The 20,096-nt window shown below is 40.3% G+C and overlaps 1 protein-coding gene across 4 annotated transcripts in view; it reads right to left on the bottom strand.

The window, feature by feature from the left end:
• Positions 1-1,444: 1,444 nt before the first annotated feature.
• Positions 1,445-20,096, bottom strand: part of LOC110741840 (zinc finger protein 675) — a 32,576-nt gene continuing 13,924 nt past the window's right edge. Inside the window, exons 2-5 of one of the 4 annotated variants that reach the window (XM_031660306.1) lie at positions 12,555-12,681; positions 11,644-11,739; positions 3,874-3,936; positions 1,445-3,223 (exon numbers count right to left, since the gene is read on the bottom strand). In XM_031660306.1, coding sequence (XP_031516166.1) covers positions 1,698-3,223; positions 3,874-3,936; positions 11,644-11,739; positions 12,555-12,681 — 1,812 coding nt within the window. In that variant the 3' untranslated portion in view covers positions 1,445-1,697. Of the gene's footprint in view, positions 3,248-3,873; positions 3,937-11,643; positions 11,740-12,554; positions 12,682-20,096 lie in introns of all 4 variants that reach the window. The other 3 variants (XM_021930312.2, XM_031660307.1, XM_021930314.2) reach the window with 3 other exon arrangements.

The raw sequence follows: 20,096 nt of genomic DNA on the forward strand, positions 1-20,096 counted from the left end.
AGTCACTGGCAAAGGGGATTACTAGAAATGTTAGTCCATTATGTTACCAAAGAGTATGGTACCATCTTTTGCCTACACCCTTGAGTAAGGTGAAATAGGTTAAAATTAGTGGCATAATAACTTTATTAAATGCACAATTTTATAAACATGTTAAATAAAATTTTAATAAAATATTGTTCACACATAATTTAAAATTTTAAGAATGTACATTTTATTACATAAAAGTACAATTAATAATTTACTAATTTTAACTAAAATTTAAAATGTTTTCTCACTATAATGCAGATTACTCTGAACACCTACTTCATGTGTCACTTATATTAATAAAGAGCCTCTCCACTTAGATTTTTATCATGTGTCTTACATTTTAATGTTCTTACCCTTCCATAAAGATCATAACGCCCACCTAATAAAAAAAAATTGTATCTCTGATGTAGCAACAATTAGTCACAAGTTTTTATATGTGAATACAAATGAAGAAAGAGCAAGAAGTAATTTGAGAGTTGAATTACAACGTACATGTTGCAAACAATCTCTATTTTTTAAGGAAAAAAGTATACTTTCAATGTAATTATAACTTTTCAAGAAATTTTTTACATCTTTTAAAGTTATACACAAATAATTTATCTACCAACTCTAGTTCTGGATTATTTTTTATACTAAGCACTGATTTACTGTAATGTCTGAAGTGCCTTAGATATTTCTACTGTGAGTTATCTGACATTTACATAGACTTAATTTTAGAATAGTTTTACATTTACATCTGCAAAAAAATACATATATATATATATATAGAGAGATAGAGAGAGAGAGAGAGAGAGTTTCACTCTTGTGGCCAACGCTAGAGTGCAATGGCGCGATCTTGGCTCACTGCAACCTCTGCCTCCCTGGTTCAAGCGATTCTCCTGCCTCAGCCTCCTGAGTAGCTGGGGTTACAGGCACCCACCACCATGCCTGGCTAATTTTTATATTTTTAGTAGGAACGGGGTTTTAGCCATGTTGTGAGCTGGTCTCAAACACCTGACCTCAGGTGATTCACCCACTTTGGCCTCCCAAAGTGCTGGGATTACAGGCGTGAGCCACCATGCCTGGCCTGCAAAAACATATTTTAGTATTAACTCTATGATGTTTTCTAAGCTACAGATTTTGAAAAAATATGCTTTTCTAGATTTTGAAAAAATCTGTTTTACAGATTTTGAAAAAATCTGCTTTTCATTTTTCTTTTGAGAAAATATGCAGAGTTTTTCTCCCATATAGATTCACTGATGTTGAAAAAAGTTTGAGCAACTGCTTCAGTTTTTCTCTAGTACAAAATGTGTATGGTAAGATTTGTGATACCAGTACATGTACTACAACCCTCTTTATGTTTGTAACCTTTGTCTTCAAAATGAATACTCTTCTTCACTTTAATGGCTTATATTTTCTTAAAATCTTTAGACAGTAATTGCATTTATAATGCTTTTATTAAGTACCAACATTCTGATATTAGGATGTCAACAGATATTAATGGCTACTTTACATTCTTTATATTTGTACAATTTTTCTTAAGTATAAATGCTTTCCTGTGCAATGAGGTTTGAGCCTTAATTAACAGTATTGCCAAATTCTTCACACTTGTAGTTTTCTCCAGTATGAATTATCTTACATACAATGAAGTGTGAAAACCATTTAAAATCTTTGACACATTCTTTACATTTCTAGAATTTTTCACCAGTATGATTTCCTTTATATTTAGAAAAGTTTGAGGCGTTGTCAAAAGCATTGCCACACCTTCCAGTTTTGTAGAGTTTCTCTCCAGTATGAATTTTTTTATGTTTAGTAAGGTTTGCAGATTGGTTAAAAGCTTTGTCACATCTCTCACATTTATAGGGTTTCTCTCCAGTATGAATTATCTTATGTTCAGTAAGTTTTGAGGATCGGCTAAAAGCTTTGCCACATTCTTCACATTTGTAGGGTTTCTCCCCAGTATGTATTCTCTTATGTGTAGTAAGGGATGAGGAGTGTTTAAAAGCTTTGCCACATTCCTCACACTTGTAGGGTATCTCTCCAGAATGAATTTTCTTATGTTCAGTAAGTTTTGAGGATTGGATAAAAGCTTTGCCACATTCTTCACATTTGTAGGGTTTCTTTCCAGTATGAAGTTTCTTATGTTCAGTAAGTTTTGAGGATCGGTTAAAAGCTTTGCCACATTCTTCACATTTGTAGGGCTTCTCTCCAGTGTGAATTCTCTTATGTGTAGTAAGGGCTGAGGAGTGTTTAAAAGCTTTGCCACATTCTTTACATTTGTAGGGTTTCTCTTCAGTATGAATTTTCCTATGTTCTGTAAGATTTGAGGATCGGTTAAAAGCTTTGCCACATTCTTCACATTTGTAGGGTTGCTCTCCAGTATGAATGTTTTTATGTTCAGTAAGTTTTGAGGATCGGTTAAAAGCTTTTCCACATTCTTCACATTTGTAGGGTTTCTCTCCAGTATGAATTCTCTTATGTGTAGTAAGGGTTGAGGATTGGGTAAAAGCCTTGCCACATTCTTCACATATGTAGGGTTGCTCTCCAGTATGAATTTTTTTATGTGTAGTAAGATTTGAGAACTGGTTAAAGGCTTTGCCACATTCTTCACATTTGTAGGGTTTCTCTCCTGTATGAATTATCTTATGCGTAGTAAGGTGTGAGGACTGGTTAAAGGCTTTGCCACATTCTTCACATTTATATGGTTTCTCTCGAGTATAATCTTTTTTATATTCAGTAAGGTTTGAGAATTGGTTAAAAGTTTTGTCACATTCTTGACATCTGTAGAGTTTCTCACAAGTATAAATTCTTTTATGTTTAGTAAACTTTGAAGATTGGTTAAAAGCTTTTTCACATTCTTCACATTTGCAGAAATTCACCTTGGTATAATTTCTTTTACGTTGAGTTAGGTGTGAAAGAATGCAAAATGATTTGCCACATTCTTTACATTTGAAAGGTTTATTTTCCACATGTTTTATCTTATGTCTATCTGAATGTGAAAATTTATTGAAGACTTTCACATATTTATCACATTGAAACATTTTGCTCTGCGTAGTTGGTAAACATTGGTTAAGTCCATTATAACCTCCTTTGTACACCTTACATTCATCCACACTTTTACAGCCTTTTAACTGAAGATTATCATTTCCACATTTTTCATATCTTCTCAGTGCCACTTTTTCAAAAGAATCTTTTATGTTCTGCTCTGGCCAAAACCCTTGGGCAAAATGAGAACACATTACTGAAAGAAATAAAAATAACACATTACTTTACAGACTCAGATAAATATACTTTCCAAACCTAACTTATAAAATTACACAAACTACATAAGCAAGATGGCATCACAGGCCATAATTAAGTGTATGCATTGCCCCAGGTAAGCACAAGGCAAAGAGCCACATAGAAAAAAAAAAAATTCTGTCACATTTACCCAACACAGCTTTTTCTACTCCCCAATATAACTTAATGTTTTTAGAAGTAAACTGCAGCCAGGCGTGGTGACTCACACCCATACTCCCAGCACTTTGGGAGGCTGAGGCGGGCGGATCGCGAGGTCAGGAGTTCAAGACCAGCCTGGCCAATATAGTGAAACACAGTCTCTACTAAAAATACAAAAAAAAATTAGCTGGGCATGGTGGCAGGAGCCTGTAGTCCCAGCTAATTGGGAGGCTGAGGCAGGAGAATTGCTTGAACCTGGGAGGCTAACGTTGCAGTGAGCCGAAATCGCACCATTACACTCCAGTCTGAGTGACAAAGCAAGACTCTGTCTCATAAAAAAAAAAAAAATTGCAAACTTCAATTACTTACATATAGAGGAATACCTGAGAGTGAATAATTTATAAAGAAAAAAAGGTTTATTTGGCTCACAGTTTGGCAGGTTGTACAAAAAGTGTGTGCCAGCATCTGCTTCTGGTGAGGGTCTCAGGAAGCCTACAATCATAGTGGAATGCACAGATTAACTGAACATATCACATGGTAAGATACAAAGCAAGTGTGATAAAGAAGCCAGGTTTTTGTTTCTGTTTTTTTTTTAAATGAACCAGCTCTTACTTGAATTAACAGAGTGTAAACTTACTGATTATCAAGAGGATAGTGCCAAGCCATTCATGAGGAACTTTCCCTCATGACCTAAGCACCTCCCAGTAGGTCCCATATTCACCTTCCATCAGGACCCAAATCAACAATGATGATTATATTGCAATATGAGGTTTGGAGAACACAGACATCCAAGCCACATCACAGACCAAACAGGCTTAACAGACCTGTACAAACCTTTTAAATCAAAATCAAGAGAATACACAATATTCTTATTTGCACCTGGTGTATTCTGTTAGGACACAAATCAAGTCTTATTAAATTCAAGAATGCTGGCTAGGTGCAGTGGCTCATGCCTACAATCTCAACACTTTGGAAGACCCAGCTGGGCCAGAAATTTGACACCAGTCTGGGCAACATAGCAAGACACTGTTCCTACAAATAATCAAAAAATTAGCCAGGCATGGTAGTAGCCATGACACATCTGTAGTGCCAGCTACTTGGGAGACTGAGGTAAAAGGATCACTTGAGCCTGGGAGTTTATGGCTGCAGTGAGCCAAAATTACGCCATTGCACTCCAGCCTGAGTGACACAGTAAAATCTTCTCTCAAGCAGCAACAATAAATAAATTTAGGAAGATCAAAATTATAAACATTTTCTGACCAAAAGTGAATAAAACAAAACATTAAAAGCAAAAGTAAAATTGGCAAATTGAAAAATATATCAAAATAAAACACAGTCTTCAACATATTCTTGGCTCAAGGGCCAAAACACTTAATTTTTCAAAAATGTCAATGCAACCAAAAGTGGTGAACAAATTCAACATAATCTCTATAAAAATCCCATTAGTAGTGGCTCATGCCTATAATCCTAGCACTTTGGGAGGCTGAGGTGGGCAGATTACCTGAGGTCAGGAGTTTGGGACCAGCCTGGCCAACATGGTGAAACCCCTTCTCTACTAAAAATACAATAATTAGCTGGGTGTGGTGGCATGTGCCTCTGGTCCCAGCTACATAGGAGGCTGAGGTAGGAGAATCACTTGAACCCAGGAGGCAGAGGTTGCAGTGAGCCGAGATAATGCTACTGCACTCCAGCCTGGGTGACAAAGACTCCATCTCAAAAAAAAAAAAAAAGGTATATGTATATACACACACACACTCACACACATATACACACACACATACACACACAAATGGATTATTCAGCCTTAAATAAATCTTGTCACATTTTAAGATAAAACTTTGAGAATATTATGTCACCTGAAGTAAGCCAGTAACAAAATGATGGATACTATATGATTCCACTTATATGAGATATCTTAATTAGTCACACTGAAAGTGCAATGGTGTTTGTCAAGGGCTGGAGAGAGGATAAAATGGGCAGCTGTTACTTAATGGGTATTGAATTTTAGTTTCACAAGATGAATACAAATATACTAACCATGCCTGAAAGGTACAGTTTTTTTTGAGACAGGTTCTCACTGTCATCCAAGTTTGAGTAAAGTGGAACAATTATGGCTCACTGTAGCCTCAAACTCCCAGGCTAAAGTAATCCTGCACCATCAATCTACCAAAAAGCTGGGACCACAGGTGTACACCATCACGCCTGGCTATTTTTAAAAATTTTTTGTAAACAGAGAATCTCCATACGTTTCCCAGGCTAGTCCCATACTTTTGGGCTCAAGCAATTCTCCTGTCTTGGCCTCCCAAAATCCTGGGATCAAAGATGTGAGCCACCACCATGCCTGGCCCTGAAATGTACACTTCAATAGATTTTAGATGGTAAACTTTATTTTATGTGGTTTTACAATTAATTTTTTTAAAAGAAAAACTGGAAAAAATACGGAATTATAAATCTCTACATAAATTATCTTCAAATCACAAAAGTGTTTCTCTCGCACAAAAGAAATATGTATTTATTATTAAACACATGGTGAAAATAAGACTATCTCACCGGGCGTGGTGGCTCACGCCTTGTAATCCCAGTACTCTGGGAGGCAGGTGGATCGCCTGAGGTCAGGAGTTGGAGACCAGTCTACCACAGGGAGAAACCTCGTCTCTATTAAAAATACAAAAATTAGCTGGGCGTGGTGGCGCATGCCTGTAATCCCAGCTGCTCGGGAGACTGAAGCAGGAGAATCACTTGAACCTGGGAGGCAGAGGTTGTGGTGGGTGGAGATCATACCACTGCACTCCAGCCTGGGCAACAAGAGTGAAACTTCATATATTAAAAAAAAAAAAAAAAAAAGACTATCTCCATGACTAATCACTTAGACAAGATAAAACGACCATTGAAAATCAGATAAGAAAGAATACACACAAGATAAGCCATAACCAAAATTGGGGTCAAATTTATTAACACACACATATAATCTGACTGGGATAGATATATGGCTGATTTATTTCTTAATTAAATCCCATAGATTTAAAGTGTACAAACAATTGCAAATTGTCTAAAATGGTAAAACAAAAAAACACAATAAACAGATGTCAAACTGAAAAAACACACTAATATGGAATGGCAAAACCATAATATATATAAATGTTAAATGTTTACTCATAAAATCTTGCAGGCAACACTGATGTAGCATTAAAAATGTGTCTAGGCCAGACGCAGTGGCTCACGCCTGTAATCCCAGCACTCTGGGAGGCGGATCACAAGCTCAGAGGTTCGAGAGCAGCCTGGGCAACACGGTGAAACCCTGTCTCTACTAAAAATATAAAAAAATTAGCCAGGCATGGTGGTGCACACCTATAATCCTAGATACTCAGGAGGCGGAGGCAGGAGAATTTCTTGAACCTGGGAGGTGGAGGTTGCAGTGAGCTGAGATCGTGCCACTGCACTCCAGCCTGGCCAACAGAGCAAGACTCCGTCTCAGAAAAAGAAAAATAAATAAATTAAAAAATAATAATGTGTCCAGATAACTGCAACATTTGATTGTAACTCTACTCATGGAAGGCAGGTATGCTGAATCCTTGACATGCACTGTATGGCAGTACAATTCCAAAGGAAATGTAGTATTATCATAAATGAAAGACTCTAATGAGAAACTTAATAAATAAGCATTTAAAAAAACAAGAAGGCCAGGTGCAGTGGCTCACGCCTGTAATCCCAGCACTTTGGGAGGCCAAGGCAGGTGGACCACCCGAACTCAGAAGTTTAAGACCAGCCTGGCCACCGTTGTAAAACCCTGCCTCTACTAAAAATACAAAAATTAGCCAGGTGTGGTGGTGGGCGCCTGTAATTCCAACTATTTAGAAGGCTGAGGCAGGAGAATTGCTTAAACCCGGTAGGCAGAGGTTGGAGTGAGTCGAGATTGCACCATCGCACTCCAGCCCGGGCAACAGGAGCAAAACTCCATCTCAAAAAAAAAAAAAGACAATTTTGGGCCAGGCTCAGTGGCTCACATCTGTATCAGAACTTTGGGAGGCCGAGGCAGATGGATGGATCACAAGGTCAGGAGTTCAAGACCAGCCTGGCCAACATGGTGAAACCCCGTCTCTACTAAAAGTACAAAAATTAGCCGGGCATGGTGGTGTGTGCCTATAGTCCCAGCTACTCAGGAGACTGAGACAGGAGAATCGCTTGAACCTGGGAGGTGGAGGTTGCAGTGAGCAGAGATTGTACCACTGAACTTCAGGCTGGGCGACAGAGTGAGACTGTCTCAAAAAAAAAAAAAAAAAGAAATTTTATGTTTTAAATATATGCTATTGTTACACAAAATGAAACTGCTGTAATCCAACTTTAGAAGCAAAAAAATAGCCTTACATTGCTATATATATATATACACACACATATATAAATATATATAATGCTAAATATATATAAATGTTAAATATATAAAAAATATATATATTGCAGAATATAGTTAGAGTGTCTGATATATAAAACAAATATCTGCAAATAAATTACATTATTTAGATATAGGCTGGACAAAATGGGTGCAAATCATAGAATTCTTTTTTCCTACATCAAGCCTAAATTTATAAGTAAAGTTTTAGTAAATATGGAGTGCCTACAAATTATCTAATTTACTTCAGGCATTACATGTAAATTCTAGCATATTGTTCTAAATTTCTAAATGTAAAATTACAGACAAAATTGAAATAGAAAATGGAGAATAAAAATGTATAGCAGGAGTGAAATCAGTAAGATGGGAGAATAAAAGGTAACCTATTTTGTTATCTCCTGCACAGCAAGACAATTTGTCAGCCATCCCTGACAAAAACGCCTTTAGGAGATGGCCAGGCATCATGACTCACACCTGTAATGAAAGATACATGGTATATTAAGTTTAGAGAATGGCCGGGCGCGGTGGCTCAAGCCTGTAATCCTAGCACTTTGGGAGGCCGAGACGGGCGGATCACGAGGTCAGGAGATCGAGACCATCCTAGCTAACACGGTGAAACCCCGTCTCTACTAAAAAATACAAAAAAAAAACTAGCCGGGCGAGGTGGCGGGCGCCTGTAGTCCCAGCTACTCGGGAGGCTGAGACAGGAGAATGACGTAAACCCGGGAGGCGGAGCTTGCAGTGAGCTGAGATCTGGCCACTGCACTCTAGCCTGGGCTACAGAGCGAGACTCCGTCTCAAAAAAAAAAAAAAAAAAAAAAAGTTTAGAGAATTACTTCAGGTTAGGATTTCAAAATCAGCCTGAATTATGTATGTAGCAAGACTCCATCTCAAAATAAGTGCCTTTGAGAGCTTTGAGATCCAGAGAGAGAGGGAGTTGTGGAATTCTGATAAAGCCCAAGATTTAAAAGTTTTCTTTTCAGAAGGCAGGCCCTCATTCAGGTGCAAACTACAGGATCCCTGTTCTTAACTACAGACTAGGAAATGGCCCACTCAACTTGGTCCCACTAGAATTCTGAATTTACTATGTAATCATCCCAAACTCCTCCCAGCCAAAGTCTGGGAGAGATTCTGCTTTTCCAGAGGCCCGGAGGAAGATACCCATTTATAGCCATGTCAGCTGGCCTACAGACCTTAGCCTTTACTGTGGTCCCTGAAGCAGTTCAATGACTCAGTTCCAGCTCGCTGAGCCACAGTTTATAGTCAGTTCTGCCTATATAGAAACCCACACAGTGACCTGGAAAGATCCTTTCTGGTACTCGCTGAAAGCCATAGTCATCCACATTCTGATATAAGGCCCACCATATGCAGACCCTACTGCAAAAACCTGCCCTAGTGTTTGCCCTACAGAGCAAAATCCTCTGCCAAAATTCAGTCTGTCCAAAATGGGAATTTAAACTACCCAAGTTTTTTAGGACAAGCCAACTAAGGGTAGACCCTAGTGCAGACCCAGCAGCCTTGTGACAAAGCCCTCTCCACTACAAACCAGAGGGCATCCCATTACCCTGAGGGTCCAACAAAAGAAGATCTTTACCTTCTGAAACCAGTTTATAAAAACTTGAGCTGTTTTCTCCTTCTATACACAGATGCCAATGCAAAACTATATTGTGCCCATTGTCAATGCTGCTAGTTTAACACAACACTGAAAGTACTGGCAGAAGAATTAGTCAAAAAATGAAAAAGAGCAATTGAAATTGAAGACACATAAGTAAAAAGTTGCTAGCTGTAGCTCATACGATTATATATATATATAAACATAAACAGTACATTAAAACTTGTAAATAAATACACTCAGTAAATTAGAAAAATATAAAACTAACATACAAGTTAGGGTTCCATAAATCTAAACTGTCTGATACAATAGAGAAAAAAAAAAATCTTATTTACAATAGCATTAAAATAAATTTCTGAGAACAAATTTAACCAAGGAGGTACAAAGTCGGCCGGGCGCGGTGGCTCAAGCCTGTAATCCCAGCACTTTGGGAGGCCGAGACGGGCGGATCACGAGGTCAGGAGATCGAGACCATCCTGGCTAACATGGTGAAACCCCGTCTCTACTAAAAATACAAAAAACTAGCCGGGCGTGGTGGCGGGCGCCTGTAGTCCCAGCTACTCGGAGGCTGAGGCGGGAGAATGGCGTGAGCCCGGGAGGTGGAGCTTGCAGTGAGCCGAGATCGCGCCACTGCACTCCAGCCTGGGCGACAGAGCGAGACTCCGTCTCAAAAAAAAAAAAAAAAAAAAGGAGGTACAAAGTCTTTACAGTGAGAGATATATCAGTGAAATATATTAGAAAAGACATAAATAAATTTGAAAATATTTTATGTCTATGAATTGAAAGAATACCGTTAAAGTGACATGTTATCCAAAATGATATATAGATTCAATAGACTCCCTATCAAAATTCCAGTGGCATTTTTCACAGTAATAAAAAATGTAATTCTAAAATGTAAATGAAACTATGATATACTTTAAATAGCCAAAGCAACCTTGAGAAAAAAAAACAAAGCAGAAGGATATCATACTTTATAATTTTCTTTTCTTTTTTCTTTTTGAGATGGAGTACCACTCTATAGCCAGGCTGCAGTGCAGTGGCACAATCCTGGCTCACTGTAACTTCTACCTCCCTGATTCAAGTGATTCTCCTGCCTCAGCCTCCTGAGTAGCTGGGATTACAGGCGTGTGCCACCACACCCAGCTAATTTTCTGTATTTTTAGTAGAGATGGGGTTTCACCATATTAGCCAGGTTTCCAAACTGCTGAATCAAAAGATTTATCTCTGTGAGATGAATGCACACATCACAAAGCAGTTTCTCAGAAAGCTTCTTTCTAGTTTTTATCTGACCTCCTGATGTGCCTGCCTGGGCCTCCCAAAGTGCTGGGATTACAGGCGTGAGCCACCGTGCCCGGCCCTTGAGCCACTGCACCCAGCCCTTTATAATTTCAAGACTACATTTGAAGACTACAGAAATACAAACAAATAAAATATGTAGAAAAATGGAAAAAAAAAAAAAAGGGGGGGGGGCGCGGCACAGTGGCTCACACCTGTAATCCCAGCACTTTGGGAAGGCAAGGAAAGCAAATCACCTGAGGGCAAGAGTTTGAGACCAGCCTGGCCAACACAGTGAAACCCCATCTCTACTAAAAACAAAAAATTAGCCAGGCGTGGTGGCCATGTGCTTGTAATCCCAGCTATTTGGGAGGCTGAGACAGGAGAACTGCTTAAACCCAAGAGGCAAAAGTTACAGTGAGTTGAGACTGTAGCACTGCACCCCAGCCTGGGCCACAGAGTAAGACAGCAAGACTCTGTCTCAAAGGAAAAAAAAAAAAAGAAGAAGAAGAAGAAGAAAAGAAAACAATAGAAAACACTTCTCACACGTTTCAGACATGATGGAAAAAAAGAACTTAAAAAATCATTTAATAGAGTTTCTCAAAATTATGCAGATATTTCTGTGTCTCCAAAACAAATGAGTAAGGATTCAGATTGCGCAGTCTCTTATATGCCATGAAGAGGACATTGGTTCTCACTGAAAACCTGAAGGGAAATTACTAAAAATGTAAATAGAAACCTTAGAGAATTTAAAAGCATAAAACAGAAAATGCTCAAATGTGAGCACAAAAAATACTCAGGCTTTCCAGAAACTATTTCCTTTAAAACACAGCTTCCCAAATCACATTTTAAGGACTGGTTTTCTCTTTGACCTTTGGACCTCTCATCTTTGTCACCTGTTGTATTCACTTTCACTCTCACTTACCTGGGGGTTCATCTACCATCTCATGTCTCTGCATAGTTAAAGGCTCTTTTTCTTGCTCCAGACAGGTGATCAGGTCTGGCTTAGAGACAGCAATACCTGTTTTATTAAAAAATAAATAACATGAATCTTGCTCATATTCTCCAATTACCAACTTAGTAATGTGCTCAGTAAAGAGAATGTAATAGAATAGCAAATTAATCCCCAAATACTGACTTATAACAGAAATTTTTAAATACTTAGAAAATATTCTAAATTTGCAGGTTCTTAATTTCATTACCCAGTACTTATGCATCAAAACTTTGTGTTGGCAATTAGATTTTAAGGTGTGGGCAACAACGTTTTATGCCACTAAACTTCTGAAATTACCACTAATCTAGAGTGAAGGACACAGATCAGCTCAGGAATGTGGTAAGTTCAGATCAAGATGAAACATACTGAAGAAATTCTTCTCAATACAGACAAATCCTTAAGCTTTTCTCAAAAACAGGGATCTGAAACTCATTTATTCAAAGCATACATTACCAAAACACATTCTACAAAGAAGAGAAATGAAACCTTTACGGTACATTAGAAACTGTGTGTTGGGACAGGCATGGTGGCTCACACCAGTAATCCTAGCACTTTGGGAGGCCAAGGCAAGTGGTTAACCTGAGGTCAGGAGTTCGATACCAGCCTGGCCAACGTGGTGAAACCATGTATCTACCAAAAATACAAAAAAAATTAGCCAGCCATGGTGGCTCACGTCTGTAGTCCCAGCTACTTGGAAGGCTGAGGCACGAGAATCGCTTGAACCCAGGAGGCAGAGGTTGCAGTGAGCCAAGATCGCACCACTGCACTCTAGCCTGGTGACAGAGCCAGACTCCATCTCAAAAGAAAAACAAAAAGAAACTGTGTGTTGAAGTTATCCTTACCCAGGAAGACCAGGTTTCTGTAGTTCTCTAAAATCACATTTTTATATAAATTCCGCTGTGCAGTGTCCAGGCATTGCCATTCTTCCAGAGAGAATTCTACGGCCACATCCCTAAATGTCAACAGTCCCTGAAAAACACATACACACAAACATATTCACGAGGTAGCCAACAGAGATTATAATTTGACTCAAGGTAAAATGAGAGAGTAATGAGAACTGGTTCTGATTTACAGGAGTGACTGAAATTATCCAATAAAATCAATTTTTTACACAGAAATATTTCCTTATGTGTTCTCTAACCCTGAGAAAACAGTGGCACAAGAGCCACAACACCAGTGTATATATAATAATTTTATGGATAATAATATATACAATAGGTCATGCACAATGGCTCATGCCTGTAAACCCAGCACTTTGGGAGGCTGAGGCAGGCAGATCACCTGAGGTCGGGAGTTCCAAGACTCACTTGACCAACATGGAGAAACCCCACCTCTACTAAAAATACAAAATTAGCCAGGCGTGGTGGCGCATGTGTGTAATCCCAGCTACTCAGGAGGCGGAGGCAGGCAAATCATGAGAATCGCTTGAACCTGGGAGGTGGAGGCTGTGGTGAGTGGAAGTTGCAGTGAGCTGAGATCGTGCCATTGCACTCCAGCATGGGCAACAAGAGTGAGACTCCGTCTCAAACAAAAAAACAACAAACAATATATATATAATTAAGGACATAAACACAAACGTACCTTTTTGAGTGCTTCAGAAGCTTCTGTGTAATAAACGCTATCTTGTTTAAATAATAGCTAATTGAGAACACAGATGGAACCTCAACATTAGATGTTCCCCATTTTTACTAAGGACCCCAGGTTTTCTCAATAGGAATCTTGAGTATCTACACCTTCCCATGTTCAACAGCCACAGGCAACATTTTTAATATTGCAGATCATAAAATAATGGTGAGAATTCTGCATGGCATATAAGAAGCCATGATGTAGAGAAGGCTCTGGTATATAGAAAAGAAATATTTTTCAGAGTCTTGACTATCATAAGAGTTTTTAGAAGTAGTTAAAACAAACTCATTAGGGAGAAAAAACACAAGTAGAGAAGTCAAAGTAAACGCATGGCATTCCAGGAGGCAGAGTGGACACAGCTCTTGATCTGAGACATGTTTAACTGAAAAAAAGCCATTTTTTCCTTTCTCTGAAAATTCTTTTCAGATGTGATTCTCTGGACAAATTACACCTGCATCTTTAGAATATGCCTTTAAAGGTATCAGTACCACATGTTTACCTGCTCCTATCATACCCACAGGCAGAAGGACCAAGACTAACTGAAAAAGTCCACCCATTTCTGTCCTTCATACCAGAAGAGATTCAGGAACCATGAGCTGCTCCATGGAGATAAAAGTAAAAGTTTCTTTCCTTCTGTCCTCAGGTGCCCTGCCCTGCCATGGACACCAGCAATTTCTGCTACAGCAATGAAAATACGAGCCACACTTTTCTGTCACTACCAAACCAAACAGAACCAGACCTTTGACCATTCTTTAGAGCAAAGGTGGAACTTAACTCTCATGAATGTATCTCGAACCCCTCATACTTGATTTTGGGCTCACGTTAGAGTCACATGAGGCACTTAATTAAAACAACGTGGGTGGGAACAGTGGCTCACACTTGTAATCGCGGCACTTTGGGAGGCCGAGGTGGGCAGATCACTTGAGGCCAGGAGTTTGAGAACAACCTGGCCAACATGGCAAAACCCCCTCTCTACTAAAAATACACAAATTAGCCAGGCATAATGGTATGCACCAGTAATCTCAGCTACTTGGAAGGCAGAGGCACGAGAATCGCTTAAACATGGCAGGCGAATGTTGCAGTGACCGGAGGTCGGACCACTGTACTCCAGCCTGAGCAACACAGTGAGATTCCTTCTCAAAAACAAAAAACAAAACATGATACCTCCGCCCAGAAGAATAAACAGACCCATGGATAGGGCACAAGTAGGTATTTCTGCAAATTGGCCATGGCCATGTAATCTTAATTAGAAACCTGGGCTGGGCATGGTGGCTCACACCTGTAATCCCAGCACTTTGGGAGGCCAAGGCTGGGGGGTGGGGAATCACTTGAGGTCAGAAGTTCTTGACCAGCCTGGCCAACATGGTGAAACCCCGTCTCTACCAAAAATACAAAAATTAGCCAAGCGTGGTGGTGCTTGCTTATAATCCCAGGTACTCAGGAGGCTGAGGCAGGAGAATCGCTTGAACCCAGGAGGTAGAGGTTGCAGTGAGCTGAAATCGCACCACTGCACTCGAGTCTGGGAACAGAGTGAGACTCCGCCTCAAAAAAAAAAAATCAAACCTGGGCTGAAAACCACTTAGCTGGGCATTGCCTTTAAAGCTTTAATGAGCTTAAAAAATACTTAGAAACTATGGCCCCACTCTCTGTGATGTAATTCTGCAGACTTAGCGTTCATGAATTTTTTTTTTTGTTTTGTTTTTTGTTTTTTGGGTTTTGTGTGTGTGTGTGACGGAGTGTCGCTCTGTAGTGCAGGATGGAGTGCAGTGGCAGGCTCTCGACTCACTGCAACCTCCGTCCCCTGGGTTCAAGTGATTCTCCTGCCTCAGCCTTCTGAGTAGCTGGGATTACATAGGTGCCTGCCACCACAAGCAGCTAATTTTTTGTGTATTTTTAGTAGAGGCAGAGTTTCACCAGTCAGGATGATCTCAAACTCCAGACCTCTACTGATTCACCCAACTTGGCCTCCCAAAGTGCTGGGATTACAGGCATGAGCCACAGCAGTCAGCCATTAATGGGTATTTTAAACCCATTAATGTTCCCTATCAATGCTGACATTGCTCCTCTGGGGCTCATGTATTAGCATTAGAGAAAGCAGGCACAGCATGGAGTCCCTTACACTCAGCACTCTTGTCACAACACAAATATTTCTCAAATGAAGACTACCAATTTTCATATTCTTTGCTGGCTCTTTAAAGTTTACAGAATAAGCAGAAAGCAGCAACGTCTAAATAAGTCTGCATTTGGAAACCATGAGGTACACATGTACTAATGAGGCAGGAGAATAGGGTCTGGAGACAGGGAACCTAAGACCATTTCATACCGAATTCCTAGACCTAAATGGAAAGGAAAACTAACTTTCCATGCCTAAGTAACAAAAAGACCAGAGGACTGCCTTTGCAAATCCCCACCTTTTCCGTGAGGCAGATAGGAAATTGGCTGTCCACAACCAATCAGACTGATTGTGGGCTGAGTCTCTATTTGAATAAAACTGACACTTTGTAACTTCACCTTAGCCTCTGATTGGTTGTTTTTGCAACCAATCGGATATTTGCAGAGGACTGCGACCTTTGTAACTTCGCTTCAGCCTCTGATTGGTTGCTTTCTGCAACTAATCAGAGCAATTGTGGGCCACCACTTCATTTACATGAGGTGAGCACCAAGTGGCCAATGGGAAACCTCTAGGAGATATTTGAACCCAAGAAAATTCTGTGTCTGGGACCTTAAGCCATTGTTCGGGCTCACTTTCACACTGCAGAGTATAATTTCATTTTCAATAAGCCCGTTTTGTTCCTTTGTTGCTTCATTCTTTTCTTGCTTTGCTGTTTCATCCAATTCTTTGTTCAAAAGGCCAAGAACCTGGATAACCTGCAGTCAAGACCTTCTACTGGTAACTTATTTTGGTAAGCCAGGCAGGAGAGGAGGTAGGCCCAAAGTATGGGACTTAATTTTTTCCTTTCTCCTTTTACATACAGGGAAGTCTTTTTCTTTCTCTCTTTCTCTCTCTCTTTTCCTTTCCTACTCAGGACCCTTGGTGGACAGTGCCTAAGCATGAAGACAACTGCAAGTTTCTGGCCAGGGCCACTTTTTGATGAAACTGAAAGGTTTCCATGTGGAAGCGCCTGACTGCCACCTCTCAGTCTGGGTGAGGGACCTGAGACCTTTTTTTTTTTTTTTTTTCCTTTTTCTGAGTCCTATTGTTTTTGTCTGTTTTCTGAGATCTTTTCCTTTTCTCCTTTTTCAGTCTTTCAGCAGCCATTTTCTAGTAGCTGTTGGTAATTGAGTGGAACTAGCCAGAGCCACTCTCTGATGTTCTCGGAAGGCCGAGGGGCAAACAGGCTGGCTGTCCTGCCCAGAAGGGGGAAAGATTTTCTATCCTTTCTGGTTATAGTCCCTGATCCCTACATGTGACACAGTTGGCAGTGGCAGTTTGCCCAGGGTGAACTCACACATTTGAGGTGACTGAAACCTTCTTTTCTTATGCTAAATTCTTTCCTTCCCCCACTCAACTAGCTATGGACAGAAAACCCACCTAGCTATGCAAAAAGGTTATATAAGTCAGAGGGTCCAAGCATGTTGCAGGTGGTCTGTGAGGTGCGTGATGGAGGGGGGATTTTGTGAAAGAAAATGTATTATTGCCTAAGTTGAGAGAGAGAAAGGGTTGCTTTAAATGGGATAGATAAGCCTTAAAAAAAGCTCATAGTAGGCCGGGTGCAGTGGCTCATGCCTGTAATCCCAGCACTTTGGGACGCCAAGGCGGGCGGATCATGAGGTCAGGGGTTTGAGACCTGCCTGACCAACTAAAAATACAAAAATATTAGCCTTGCATTGTGGCACGCACCTGTAATACCAGCTACTCAGGAGGCTGAGGCAGGAGAATCACTTGAATTCAGGAGGCAGAGGTTGCAGTGAGCCAGGATCATGCCACTGCACTCCAGCCTGGGCAACAGAGTGAGACTCTGTCTCAAAAAAAATTAAAAAAAAAAAAAAAAACTCATAGTAGGTCATCAGTGGTGGAGGGAACCATTCTATAGTAGTGCTGGCACCTTTCTAAGGTCAGAGCCATCTGACAGACTAAGTCTGAGGCTCAAAGAGGGGATGCTCCCAGAGACCTCAGTCTGGGCCAAGAATTTTTCCAGGGAGATGCCCTAGGAAAAATTTGGGTAACTAATAAGCCCTCTAGTTTGCAAGGTCCTCTTCTTTTTTCTTTTTTCTAGACCATTATGAGCAACTCTCAATCTATTTCACCTGATTCCACTGTGGGCAACTCTATTTCCAATTCTGATTCCCTGCTTGGCTATATCCTCCACCATTAGAATCAATTTGACCCTGACAATCTCAAGAGAAAATGTATAATATTTTTCTGCAATACTGTCTGGCCCTATTATGAGCTGCTCAGCTCAGAATAGTGGGCAGTCAATGGTAGCATTAATTATGACACTATCCTGCAAACAGGCCTATTTTGCAAGAGGCAGGGCAAATGGTCAGAAATCTATGTACAGTCCTTCATGACCCTATATCAAAACCTAACAATCTGTGAAACTCCCAGAACCTACCCCGTAAAGGAAAGTTCTAAGGCAGAAGTTGATATTATAGATAACCTTCTTTCACAGGGTCACCTGGTTCCCAGGGTGACCAGCGACCATCCTTACATAGTCCCTTGCCAAATGCTTCTGAGGCTAAAACTCAGGAGCAAACACCGGTGATCCTACACGTTCCCCTCATACTCAAGGGGGAACATTGTATTGAACCCTCTCTCCAGCCCTGCTACCTCTCAGGGTAGCAGGAGCTGAGGGGCCAGTCCTAGTGAAGGTCCCCTTCTCTATAACTGATACACAACAATGTAAGGAGAAGCTAGAAAGCTATTCTGAGAATCTTGGGAAATTTGCCGATGGGTTTCAAACTTTGATCTCTCATGAAGAGATGTTCAATTTATTCTAGCAACCTGTTGCATCCCTTCAGAAAAAGAACACATCTTTGAGGCCACCCACAAGGAAGCAGATGGATTATTCACCTGAAAACCTCAGGACAATCACTCAGGACCAGAAACAGTTCCCACTACTGATCCTCACTGAAACTATAACACCACTGTGGGAAACAACCAGGTTAAATTTCTTGAGGCTCTCCTTGGAGGAATGAGAAAGGGAACAACTAAGGCAGAAAATTTTGATATAGTACAGAAGGTTACACAAAGCAAGAAGAAAAATCTAGCCATGTTTTATGGCAGGTTGGAGGAAGCCTTTTAAAAAATATACTAATCTAGTCCCTTCCTCTCCTGAAGGGAAACTATTAATGGCAAAGCATTTTATTAGCCAATCTGCCCCTGACATTAGACATAAGCTCCACAAGTTACAGATGGGGCCACAGACTAATCAAAACCAGATTCTTGATACTGTGTTTATGGTGTATAACACTTGTGATCTGAATGAAGGAAAATGGAAACAGAGTAAAGAAAAACGGCAAGCCAAAATTATGGCAGCCATCATTGGCGATGTCTTGAATGCCCAAAGAGCATCTAAGGAGAATCTGAAGGGCCATAAAGATAAAGCCAGCAGAGACTCTTGCTTCAAATGCAAGAAAAGTGGGCATTGGGCAAAGGGATGTACTAAGCCCCTGCCAGGCCCCTGCTGTCAATGCAAAGGTACCAGTCATTACCCCTGGAGAACTGACTGCCCCTGTGCCACCATGGGGTTGTGTCAGACAAAACTCTAGCAGTGCAGAAGGAGGAATTAGATGAAGACTGAAGGGTCCTGGGGTCTTCCTCACTGCCTCTGTCTAGGAACATTGTAGCAACCACATCATGCCCAATTCAGCCATTTATCTAGTTGCTAGTCTAGATTAAAAGTTCCTGGATGATAGGGATGATGACTGCTTTATCTATTTTTCTAATGGTCATATGAAATGGAAGCAATTAGTTTATCTGTTTGAGTCTCCAGACCTCTTCCTTGTTTTTCACCTAAGTACCAGGAAACTGGAGAAACTCTCATCTGAGTACCAACCAAAGATCTCTCTTGTATGGGGGGGAGGAACAAACACAGGATGACTTATTTCTCTTACATTGAGACAGAAGCAGAATTAACCACTCATGTCAGCCTTACATAATTCTGTTCTGGACATTTTCAAATTTCTCAAAGATGCCTAGGTGATTGTGAGAGGGTTCTCAGTGCCCCTGAGCTGGTGGCCCAATGATAAGCTAGGGAGGAGAGACTCAGGCTAAATGAAGAATGGAACTGTTCTGGTGGAGCTCCAGAACTTGAATTGCATGTCCTGATTAGTTTGCTCTTGGGTTAAAAAAAAAAAGGACTAGAATACTCCACTCCGGTATCACATTTTATGGGTAGGTATAGTTTGGTCATGGCACTGGATACCTTGTAGTCTCAATCTCTTACTCTGAAGATGCTTGTTTACACTTACAGATTCTGCAATCAGAATCTATTTACACCTGGAGCCCCTCACATAACTGTAGAAAGTCACTGGACGAGATCTGAGAAGTTCAGAACACTGCATTCTCAAAAAGGGGTTTTAACATTTCTATGCTGACATCTCACAATAGAGAAAATGTCTCTTGTATGTTTTCTGTACATTCTCAATCCAAAGCCTAACCTTGACTTGTGAATCCCAGACAGAGGTTAGACCTTATGTACAGATTCTACGTCAGATAAACCTGGCTCTGCATTCTTGTGTGTCACAGAAAGTGGAGTACAATCAAAGAAGAGGTCCACTCATAGAGGCTGCTCTAGCTCATTCTAAATGATATT

This window comes from Papio anubis, chromosome 20, assembly GCF_008728515.1.
Source record: "Papio anubis isolate 15944 chromosome 20, Panubis1.0, whole genome shotgun sequence".
Taxonomy (NCBI): Eukaryota; Metazoa; Chordata; class Mammalia; order Primates; family Cercopithecidae; genus Papio; species Papio anubis.